Source organism: Carcharodon carcharias, chromosome 18 (assembly GCF_017639515.1).
Source record: "Carcharodon carcharias isolate sCarCar2 chromosome 18, sCarCar2.pri, whole genome shotgun sequence".
Lineage (NCBI taxonomy): Eukaryota > Metazoa > Chordata > Chondrichthyes > Lamniformes > Lamnidae > Carcharodon > Carcharodon carcharias.
The window spans coordinates 70,355,284-70,367,469 of NC_054484.1; the positions used below are offsets into that span (position 1 = coordinate 70,355,284).

Below are 12,186 nucleotides of genomic sequence, written 5' to 3' on the forward strand. Positions count from 1 at the left end.
ACAATATCTACCCTATACACTAACATTCAGGTTAAGTATGAGGTAGATGTGAATTAACAAGCCAACTGCAGTTGAACACCCCACACTATATAAATGGCAGATGCGACAAGACGGAGCCCATGGATTTCTCAACAACCCACCCAGATGTCAGTCAACACTGAGCCAACCAATCTTACTGAAACTCTGTCTCTCTCACAAGGGATTCCAATCTTCACCTTCGAAGATCTCACCTTAAATTCTCTCTAAAAGACGTTCCAATTCTGACAGCTTCAGCAATGGCCCACCTCGCAGGGTTTCAATCTCATCCTCCAAGATTCCGTTCCCTGGATTCCCGAGTACACTCAAACATCAACTTAGAAGCACAATTTCAGCTCTTCAGCCATGCCAAGTACTGTTCAAAAGGGGTACCTTTGTTCCAGTGGCCCGCAACACTGTGTCACCAACTTTGGCTGCCTTCTTGGATCTTCAGGGCTTCTTCTGAGCCCTCTTCAATTTCCAGGCCTCTCTTCACGTAAGGTCTGCTCCCTGCAGCCCTTTTCCCTAATCGCAGCCTATTTTCCTGATCCTTTTTTTCCTTTCTTAATTGGGACCTTTCTTTGTCCCTTTCATGGGACTCTTCTTGGACCTCTCCTTGCCCCGTCTCCCTTGTTCCCCCTCTCATGGTACGTTTGCTGACCGTGGCGTTCCGCACCCGGTTATCTGACCCAGGTTTTCGAGCCATTTTTCTTCTGCACATGTGCACTGGCCCCCAAAGAACGCACAAGTGCCAATCTGCACATGTGCAGACTGCTCCTGGCCTGCACATGCACAGGACGTCTGAAGTTTGTCTGGATTTGGAATTCCTGACCTCTGCACTCAAGATTTAGGTAACAATGTCACATATTTAGAAGCAAGGTCCTTTATAAATTTTCTTCCACCGTTCATAAACATTATAGAAATATTGCATGCATTGTATACATACATGGTGTTGCATTGTGCAATTTATATATGCTAATATATTTTACTCATTTCCTTCTTGCCAAATCAGGACCTTGTCTAAGAACCAGCTCAAACAATTTAATTTCTATTTCCAATTGCTTACTTTCAACCTGTTATTTCTGCATAGGTCTTAAACTGACGAACTCTCCATTATGACATCTCATCTGTCCTTAGCGAGCTGCATATTTGCCAACTTCCTTTAAGCAATGCCACAGGAATTGGTGCACATATTGTCATATTGATTTTAAATGTGTCCATATAATGGAAATATTTCATTTCTTAATGAACCTGTTTTTCACCTGAGAAACTAATAAACCACAATTATAAATAGCAAATGAATTAAATTTTAATTATGACTGCTTGTAGGATCTTGGAATGTGGTGCTGGTACTAAATGTTGGAGAACAGGTAAAGGCACTATAATGTCCTCTGAGCTAGAAGAGTAAAATTGTGCTGATTTACCATTCTGTATTGCTATCCATTGTGTGTGGACATTTTTTGCAGTTAAGATTTGGCTCAGTGTTGGAGAGGATGATAGAATTGTTGGGCTGAGGCGCATATCTTATTTCAACTAAGAAAAATTAGATTGCAGAGGGCATTTGTCAACCAGCATCTTAAATGGGAGAGGGCAGTCAACTGATTGAATTTAGGAGTTTATCACGTAAACTTGCATGAGTTTATTACAGTTCCTCACCCTATGTGCAAACTGCTCAGTGTACCAGTTGTTTTGTATGTCCAACTTGTAACTTTTTTCCTGTTTTTAGTGGCAATGCTTATTTGTTTGGCTTTAACTATCCTAATCTTTCACTTTCTTGTGGCGTTTTAATGCAGAATCTTTAAATGTGAAAATTAAGCCTTTACACAAATTTAAACAATTGTATAACATTTCAAAAAAGTCTAGTATTGTGCCTACAAAACTTGAAGGGATGTGGAGGATTTTGAAAACTCAAACTTAAAAAAAGTTACTATCCTCAACTCCCATTTAGCTGTTGCACTAATCTCTGAAAGGTAGATTCGTATTTTGACTCTTGGACTACTGGTTATGTTAGAATCTTTATCCTTCATGCACTGCAGGAGTTGAAACTCTGAATTAACATTTAAGTAACTGGAAAATCTTTTTCCCCACTTGATTCTATAGGAACTGATAGATGACTTCATCTTTCCAGCCTCTAATGTTTACCTACAGTATAAGAAGAGTGGAGAATTACCATCTGAGCAAGCTATTCCTGTTTGTAGTGCACCTGCTGCCATCAATGCCAGCTTTGAATTGCTAGTAGCACTGGCTGTTGGCTGTGTGCAAAACCTCAAGCAAATAGTGGACACTATGACAGATATGTATTATGCAGGTATTTGTAAAATGTTCACTAGATAATTTGGTAAATGTGTGGAAACATAGGGCAGGAGTTCATTAGAGGATAGTCAGATTTATTTCTTGGTCTGTCAACCGTGGCTAAGTTGATAGCACTTTCGCCTCTCAGTCAGAAGATTGTAGATCCAAATCCCACTCCAGAGACTTGAGCACAGAAATCTAGGAATTCAGATAAAACATTGAAACCATGGCCTGATCTGCCCCCTCAGATAAATGTAAAATATCTTGTGGCTGTATTTTGAAGAAGAGCAGGTGGTCTGTCCAGAATGTCCTGGCCAATATTTGTTGCTGAAGCAGCATCATGGAAATAGATTATCTGATCATTCCCATTTTGCTGTTTGAGAGCTTGCTGTGCACAAATTGGCTGCATGTTTTCTGTTACAACAGTGACTATACTTCAAAAGTACTGCATTAGTGGTAAAGTGCTTTGGGATGTTTTAAGATGCTTCTGAGCCTTTAATATAGTATGGAAGAACAGAATTCCGTGCTGAGCATCATCATTACAAGGATTGCAACTCGAAGTGTAGCACCTCCAGAGTATCCTTGGTTGGGTAGCTAATGTGGCCAACATAATGTAAGAAACAGGAGTAGGCTCTCATAGCTGACCTTAACTCTGCCTTAACTCCACTTTCCTGACTGCGTCCCACCCTTGAATCCCATGTCAATCAGAAATCTGATTAACTCAACCTTGAATGTATTCAATGACCCAGCCTCTCCTCGCTGGGGAAGGGAATTCCAAACACTTCACGACCCTCTGAGAGAAGAAATTCTACCCATCTCCATCTTAAATGGGAGACCCCTAATTTTGAAACTCTGCACCCTAGCCCTAGATTCCCCATTAGAGGAAAAATCATCTAAGCATTCACCCTGCCAAATCCCCTCAGGATCTTGTATGTTTCAATAAGATCACCTCTCGTTCTTCTAAACTTCAATGAGTATAGGCCCAAGCTGCTCAACCTTTCTTCATAAGACAATCACTTAATCCCAGGAATCAGCCGAGTGAACATTATCTGAACCGCTTCCACTGCAAGTATGTCCCTCCTTAAGTAAAGTGACCATAAATGTACACAGTACTCCAGGTGTAGTCTCACCGCCTTAGACAGCTGTAGCAAGACTTTCCTACATTTATGCTCCATCCTGCTTGCAATAAAGACCATCGTTCCATTTGCTTCCTAATTACTTGCTGCACCTGCATGCTAACTTCTTGTGATTCATGTACAAGGACACCCAGATCCCTCCGTACTGCAGAATTCTGCAGCACCTCTCCATTTAAAGAACACTCGGCTTTTCTGTTCTCTCTGCAAGCGAGTCAGTCCTCTATCTATGCTAATAATCACTCCCAACATAATAAACTATCTGTAACCTTTTATGTGCCACCTTATGAAACACCTTTTTGAAATCCAAATACACTAAATCTACTGGTTCCCCCTTTATCCATCCTGCTTGTTCCATTCTCAAAGAGCTCTAATAAATTAGTCAAATACTATTTCCCTTTCACAAAACCATTGGGAACTCTGGCTGATAGTATTATAGAGCAGGATCATTAGGTCAGCGAGCGGGGGTCAGGGCCTGCTTGTTGACGTCAGGCGGAACTCCCGACATCACCCCGCATCATTTCAATTTTCAGGTCAGCGGGGGTGAAGCCGAATCAGCTGTGCGCCCACCGACCTGTCAACAGTCTATTGAGGCCATTGACAAAGTCAGTAACCTCATTAATGGACCTGCCTGTCCAACTTTAGGGTTGGTGGGCAGGCTGGGAGCCCTGGCAGGCTTCAGAAAAAACATGAAACCTTATCCACGGGCGGGATGCAGTTTCATGAGGGTTTTTAAAAATTTAATAAATGTTTGATTTAAAGTGATGGACATGTCCCAGCTAGTGACAGTGTTACATGAGGGGACACGTCAGGGAATTGTTGTTTTTGTGCCTTTGCTATTTTTAAATTTGGAGTCGATCTTCCTGAGGTAGCACTTAGCCTCATGGAGATGAGTGTGCTCTTACGCGCGCATGCACGAAAGAGTGCACTCTTGGCTGAGGAAATGCTCCCCCCAACCACCCGCACAGGGAGCGCATAGCACTTAATTGGCTGGCCCACGTAAAATGGCAGCGCGCCCCCAATTGGGGGCGCCGATCGGAGGTGCACCTTGCCCACTCCTGCACTCTCTCTCTCCTCCGCGCCCCCCCCCCCCCCCCCCCCCCACACACACACACACACACACACACACACACACACACCAACCGACAGGGAGAAAATTCGTCCCATAGTTTTCTAAATACCCTGTTACTGCCTTTTTAATGGAGGATTCTAGCATTTTCCCAATGATAGACAAAAGGTTAACTGGGCTATAGTTTCCTGCTTTCTGTCTCCTTGCTAGAACAGAGGTGTTACATTTGCAGTTTTCCAATCCACTGGGACCTATCCAGAATCTAGGGAATTTGGGAAGATTAAAGGCCTTGTGCTTAGATTCATCAAAAGTAAAGACTGATGTTCTAAATTGTGTGCAATATATTGCCAGCAGAAACTTAAATATTAGCTATCATGTAGAATATCCCATGTGAAAGTGATCACTCCACAGGACTCATTAGACCAATTCTTAATTTTCTGTCTGTTGATAGTTTTGATCTGTTTTAACCTTATTAGCTGATGTGAGAAGTCCATACTGTAAACTGTTTATAATAATGAGCCTTAACATTACTGAAGCACCACAACATTTTAACTTAGAATTTAGAAATGTCTGTAAAATTTTACTTGCTGATTGTAAGGTTTATATTTTTAATCTAGGTTGTGAAGCACTGACAGAATGGGAATACTTGCCACCAGTAGGACCGCGACCATCAAAAGGATTTGTAGGATTAAAGAATGCTGGTGCTACATGTTACATGAATTCTGTTATTCAGCAGCTGTACATGATCCCAGCTATTAGAAATGGTATCCTTACTATTGAAGGCACTGGTAGTGATGTTGATGATGATACATCTGGTGATGAGAAGCAGGATAATGAGGTGAACACAAGTTACAACTAGTATTTTTATGTTAAAATTTCATGCTTTAGCGTCTGTCTGAAAGCCTAAATCTTGAGCTCAGTGGTTCGCTCTTTTATACCTAATCTGTTGGTAAGTGTTGAGGTCAACAGTGGTGTACTGAAAGTATTTTTGATTTATTTTGTTAATGTAATGAAATCTGCTCAATGGGCAAGCTTTTGACTTTTGAATTTGGAATAAAAACTTGTTTGGGAACCAATCCTCAGAAATACTGCAGAAGGTAAACTACTATGTAAACATTTAATATTTATGCTGTAAAGCAACACATTAACTTGCAGTCATTGGCATGACCTTCATAATTATACATATATGGATCATGGATCAAATTTTTATTGGGCCAGGTTTTGTTGCCAAAATAATGACAAGGCTAATGGCACTCTGTTTTCACATAAATGGTGAAGCAAATTCAGGTGAGGGGTAGATGTGCAGCCAAAGACGAATATCCAAAAGCTGCTGCCTGAGTTCTGCAGTTCCACCACTGGCTTCACAAAAACAGTATTTTGCAGCCTGTCTCTCCATAGACATGCATTGAGTATCGTGAAGTACCTGTATTTGTGTGGTAGACACAAATTAAACAAATTGTAGATGTTTAGAATCAGTAATTACAACTGCAGATACACTTAGCAATGTAATAAGTGTTAATGATTATAAATCAGCCTCTCTGGCACTGAAATTTAATTGTTATAATTTCATTCCTTTATGTTGTAAATAGTTCTAGGAGATTTTTAAAAAGTCAAATTTTAAACCAAAATTCTTGATTTTTCTCTTTCTCAATCAAGTTATTTTCCTCTATCCGATTTGAGATTCAAATCACCGACTTCAACTCACTTTCCTTCTCAGCCCTTCCACTGTTTCTTTCCCAATCCTAAACTTTCACTGGTTGAAAAGATACCCTGTTGGTTTCCTTGTTGCACTCACTGCACTGTCAGTAGCTCACACTTTGCAACTTAGTGCAAAACACTAAGCAACATAGTGGGTAAAACATTTTTGAGTTGCAGGGTACAAGCCTAATTAATGGCAGATGTTGTTAAATGCCCTGTTGCAGCAAAGTCTGGTTCATTATGTCTTTATGTACACAAAAGAAAAGTTGTGCATAGCTGAAAAACTTTTGAAAATGTTTCTAGTTATGTCGACAATGTGACTACTTATACTCAAATTTAATGATTGTCAGTTTGTTGCAAGGAGCAGCTGGCTTCTATTGCGACTCATTTCATTTTAATCTAATTGAATTTAGTTTTGAATGTGTTTTTGCAGAGCAATGTTGATCCTAGGGATGATGTTTTTAGTTACCACCATCATTATGACAAACCTGTAATTGGAAAAACAGAAGATCGAAAGGAATACAATATTGGGGTCCTGAGACATCTACAGGTCATTTTTGGACATTTGGCTGCCTCCAGGTTACAATACTACGTGCCTAGAGGTTTCTGGAAACAGTTCAGGTTTGTAGTTTAAAAATTGAGAGTGTTTTATTCCTTTAGAAATTGGTTCTTACCTGTATTGAAGAAGCTTTCACTGTATATTGCTAAAATGTCAAGACTTTGAAACTTGCCTCCCGGAACTGGTGAAAGAACATGGCAATTTGCACTTAGTATTTTGGCAAATTGAGGAAAGTCTTAACTAAATTGTCAAATGCATTGGTAGAGAACTGAGCTTCCTTTCAGTCGAAAAAAAATAAGTTTGAGTAGATATGAGACACATAACTTTAAGCAGATTATTTAACTTGGACTGAGTGTAGAATTGGGGAATGAATTTAAGGTTAGGAAAGCTGAAGCAAAACTTGAGGTTACTTGAGGCCGTGTGCTGGAACACAAAACATTACCTTTTTTTCCCTAGGCTTTGGGGTGAACCAGTGAACCTTCGAGAGCAACATGATGCTTTGGAATTCTTTAACTCTTTAGTGGATAGCCTGGATGAAGCTTTGAAAGCTCTTGGACATGCAACTATGCTCAGCAAAGTTCTTGGGGGTTCCTTTGCTGATCAGAAGATTTGTCAAGGCTGTCCTCACAGGTGAATGTGACTAATTTTTAGCATTGAATTATATTATCCAACTGCTACAGACAAATGATGATTGTGGTTCAAAGAAATAATTTCACATTCTTTAACTGTACAATTCCCAATAAAGGTAACCGTACTATTTTTTTATCCCAAGATTATTGCATTTCTTCATTAAAAGAAAGGTTTGTTCAGGTTGGCTGTTCCATGAAAATTAACAGATAATTGAAAGTTCCCAAATTATAGTCCTAAATGTATAGTGTAGCATAGACATAGGAGAGAAGCAGTGGGGAGTATAAATACTTGTTGCATTGCAACTTCTGGATGTGTCAGTCATGCGTTCAATGATGGGCTGTATAACAAGAATACATTTTGGAAAAACTGTTGCGTAAAATTTCTCGCAGACATGGAAGTTAGCATTTTAAGTTCCAAGTATAAGTGTTATGCTTCAGGAAACGTTATGGTTGAAATACCTTACAAAAGGCTGACCAATTACAATTTTATTATAGTGAATGAGTAAGACCTTGTAAGAATGGACATCATTTGAGAAGGCATCGATTGAATTGTTTTAGAATATATGAGCAGTTTGTGGTTTAGAAAGTGCAAGTGGCCCAAAATTTGCTGGAGCACAACATTTTGCTCAATTTGTTCAATTTTTTTCCCACTCACCCTTCTGCTCTCAATTTCTTTGTGCCCCAAAGTGATGGAAAGAGAGAGTTGATAATTGTGTGGTGAGGTCAACAGGGCACCTGGGACCAATAGTTTTATCATCTCAAGCAATTAAATTTAAGAATAGAGGTGATGGAGAGCAGAGCAAGAAGCCTGGTGAATTGTAATCAAACACAAAGAGAAGTGAAAAAAAGAAAAGATTGTTTTAAGAGGAGGGCAAAGAATCAAAGGAAAGTAAGAAGAATTTAAATCCTTGATAAGCAATTCAGGACTAAGATGCTACAGTTTAAATTGTTCCCTTTTCGGGGACTCCGAGTGCCATGGCAAGAATATAAATCTTTTCAAAGGTCCTTTGTCATTAAATACCAGCTCTAATTTTCTGTGACAAGTTTAATTTGTTTTAACAGTGCAAATACACAATTTCTTGGAACTTATTAGGAGGTTGACGGTGAGCTTTGAGTTTTCCGAAGCTAACAGCAGTGAATGTTTACACACTGAAAATGGATGCGTGGGTTATTTTCCCAACGAATTCTAGGCTATTGTCAGTGGGTGCAGTGAAGCTGAGATAAATAATGGGGCATGGGGTTCATTTCACGTTTTGTTAGATACAAAAGTGAGTTTAGGTTCAGTGGGGTTATTAAAAAAAAGTGCTTGTGGAAATTCTTGAACTTGCCTATGCCATACTCTGGCAATGCATTTCCGATCCAAACCACTTGCTGCATAAAAGATCTTTTCCTCTTGTTGCTTCTTTTGCCAATCACCTTTAATCAGTGTCATCTGCTACTCAATTCTTCCACCAACAGGAACAGTTTCTCCCTATCTACTCCTGTTCAGAGCCCTCATGACTTTGAATGCCTCTATCAAATCCCCTCTCAAATCTTCTCTGAAGTGAATATCCCCAGCTTCTCCAATCTATCCATGTAATTGAAGCCTCCTATCCCCAGAACTGTTTCCATAAATCTTTGCCGCATCTTCTCTAAGCCCTCACCTCTCTCCTAAAGTGTCCAGAATTGTGCACAATACTCTAGTTGAGGTAGAACAAGTGTTTAATAAACGTTCATCATAACTTCCTTGCTTTTGTACTCTGAGCCTCCATTTATAAAGCCCCGTATCTCCTATACTTTATCGACCACTTTGCTAACCTGCCCTGCCACCTTCAACACTTAGCCCGTCCCTCTGCTCCAGCACCTCCTTTAACATTATATACTTTATTTTATGTTGCTTCTCCTCATTCCTCCTGCTAAAATATCACTCATACTTCTGTCCATTAAATTTCATCGGCTATGTGCTGACCATTCCACCAGCCTCTCTGTCCTTGAATTCTAACACCACCCTTCTCACAGTTCATAATATTTTCAGGTTTTGTAACATCTAATACAGACCTGGTATAATGGTTGTAATGTATTTTTACTTGTTTTAGATATGAATGTGAGGAATCCTTCACAACACTGAATGTCGACATTAGAAATCATCAAAATCTACTTGATTCACTTGAGCAGTATGTCAAAGGAGACTTATTGGAGGGTGCCAATGCATACCATTGTGAGAAATGCAACAAAAAGGTAATCAATTGTCTTAGGATTTTCTTACAAATTCTGAGGTCCAAATCATAACCACATTGAAATGTAGACTTGCCATCACATTGTTGGCTCTCATGGCTGCATAGCCACTGGTCCATTGAGCTAGCTTGAGCAGCTCCAGCCTTTCATCTTTGGCATTTCACATGTTTTTTTTTCTAAATTAACATTTATTTCATTACTACATGACATTATAAGTATTTAGTGGTATGATGCCATCAGTTATGCTTGAGAATTTAAAATATCTACATAAATTTGAGTTATAGCCAGTTATACACCAGGGGACAACCATTTGAGTATGCTTCCCTTCAGGAAACTCTTCTTGAACGATGTTATTCCTCCTCATTAATCAATACAATTTCACCTGATGCAAGGGTAAAGCAAGTTGTAAGCTGCTGGTTCTTTTTTTCCTTCCATTATCAGTAACAGCACATGGCCATTCTCCAATTGTGTTGTCTCCAGTTATTGCTAAATGGTTCACTTGTTTTACAGTAACTTAACATTAATTTTATGGGTTTTTTTTTCTTCTGTACTTAGGTTGGTTTCCTCCTTTGGCTGTAAGCCTTCATTCAGTTTGAATTGCTTGAAATTTTTCAGATGCTCGGCTATCTTCTGTGGTATTATATATAGGGGATAATAAAACAAAGCAAATTTTTCAGGTTAAGCAGCTTGAGCGACTTTGAGTCAGACCCAGTGTGGTAAAGGCACATACTGAAGACCGGGAGAAGGGGTAATTTGGGTAAGGAAGAGGGCAAGAAGGGAAATAAGGGAGCAGGAAATGTAATAGGCAAGATGAGAGGTGAGTGGAAACATGTGTGGCATGAGGAAATAACCAATAGTCAAAATATTTATCTTTGGGAAATTAGTGGTTCCTCCAACAAAATCACCTTGGTTGGCAAATAGGTAGGAGGTGCCCTGGAAAGACTACTAATATAGTCCGTAACAGTTTCTGAATTGTTGTTGCACTGTTCTTCATTGAAACTTCACACTCTGTGCAACACTTTTTTATTCATTCATGGGATGTGGGTATTGCTGGCTAGGCTAGCATTTATTGCCCATTCCTAATTGCCCTTGAGAAGGTGGTGGTGAACTGCTGCCTTGAACTGTTGCAGTCCATGTGGCGTAGGTACACCCACAGTGCTGTTAGGCAGGGAATTCCAGAATTTTGACCCAGTGACAGTGAAGGAATGCCAATATATTTCCAAGTCAGGATGGTGAGTGGCTTGGAAGAGAACTTCGAGATGGCAGTGTTCCCATGTTCCTGCTGCCCTTGCTCTTCCCTTCCACAAGGGAAACTTGGCCATGCTACCACAACAGTTCTGCCATTTGTATTTATTACGAGAAGGCTTATGCACTGAATTTAGAAGAATTGATTTCACTAACACCTTTAAAGACTTTAAAATTAAATTAAAACATTTATTACAAAAGAAAAAAAAAAAGTCAGTAAACACACACAAGATTAGTTACATGGTTATTTAGTCTTAACTGTTCCCAAAATTCTTAATTAAGCAGCCTCCCAACTATACATCCTCCTTAAGGCAACAGTCCAAAACAGATTTGAAATTATAAAATCAATCCAGCAAGGTTACCATACATATCCACTTGACAGTGGAATTCTAAAGACTTGTAACACAACTTTATTTCCTGGAACAGCACTTCTTCCTGCAGAGTGGTTAGAGCTTCTTCCAAGTCTGTCTCATGATGTACCTTTCAATATTTTACATGGCCACACCCTACAAGGCATTCCATCCTTCTTTATATATGTTTTCTCTCTCTAATGTGTAAAATCCAATTGTTCTACATGTCTTTAGAAATTTACTTCTCTCATAACATAAAAATCTTTCTTGTTGCCAATAAGGTCAGTACCTTTGGGAAAAATAAACATACTGCTTAGCCTTGCTTACCTTGTTAGTTGTAAACAGCCTACCATCCCTTTGAAACCCAAACACCTTTCTACTTATGTTAAAATGCAAATTTCCTTCACATCATACATGCTGCCCTCACCCATGTTTTCTCATTAGCATTTCAAGTGCCTTTTACAACTGACTTCTTTTGATAATTTTAAGCTTGCAGTCTATTTGACTCTAATTCAATTAAAATCAGCCACACAGGCAACCATAAACCCATAATAATATTATGAAAAATGATAGCTTCATGACAAGTGTTGGAGCTGCACTCTTCCAGGCAAGTGGAGAGTATTCCATGACACTCCTGACTTGTTCCTTGTAGATGCTGGGCAGGCTTTGGAGAATCAGGAGGTGAATTACTTGCCACAGGATTCCTAACCTCTGACCTGCTTTTGTAGCCACAGTATTTATAAGACTAGTCCAGTTTCTGGTTGGTGGTAACCGCCAGGATGTTGATAGTGGGGGAATCGGTGTTGGTAATACCATTGAATGTCATGAGGCAATGGTTATATTCTCTTTTGTTGGAGATGGTCATTGCCTGGCATTTGTGTGGCGCGAATATTACTTGACACTTGTCAACCTAAGTCTGAATATTATTCAGGTTTTGCTGCATTTGGACATGGACTGCTTCAGTATCTGAGGAATCACGGAT

General features: G+C 39.5%; 1 protein-coding gene across 3 annotated transcripts in view; it reads left to right on the forward strand.

Moving 5' to 3' along the window:
- usp9 (ubiquitin specific peptidase 9) overlaps positions 1 to 12,186 on the forward strand; it is a 353,775-nt gene that overhangs the window by 260,173 nt on the left and 81,416 nt on the right. For all 3 annotated transcript variants that reach the window (XM_041210976.1, XM_041210979.1, XM_041210975.1), the window contains 5 exons: positions 2,116 to 2,323; positions 5,127 to 5,347; positions 6,641 to 6,828; positions 7,223 to 7,396; positions 9,471 to 9,612. In XM_041210976.1, coding sequence (XP_041066910.1) covers positions 2,116 to 2,323; positions 5,127 to 5,347; positions 6,641 to 6,828; positions 7,223 to 7,396; positions 9,471 to 9,612 — 933 coding nt within the window. The remainder of the gene's footprint in view (positions 1 to 2,115; positions 2,324 to 5,126; positions 5,348 to 6,640; positions 6,829 to 7,222; positions 7,397 to 9,470; positions 9,613 to 12,186) is intronic.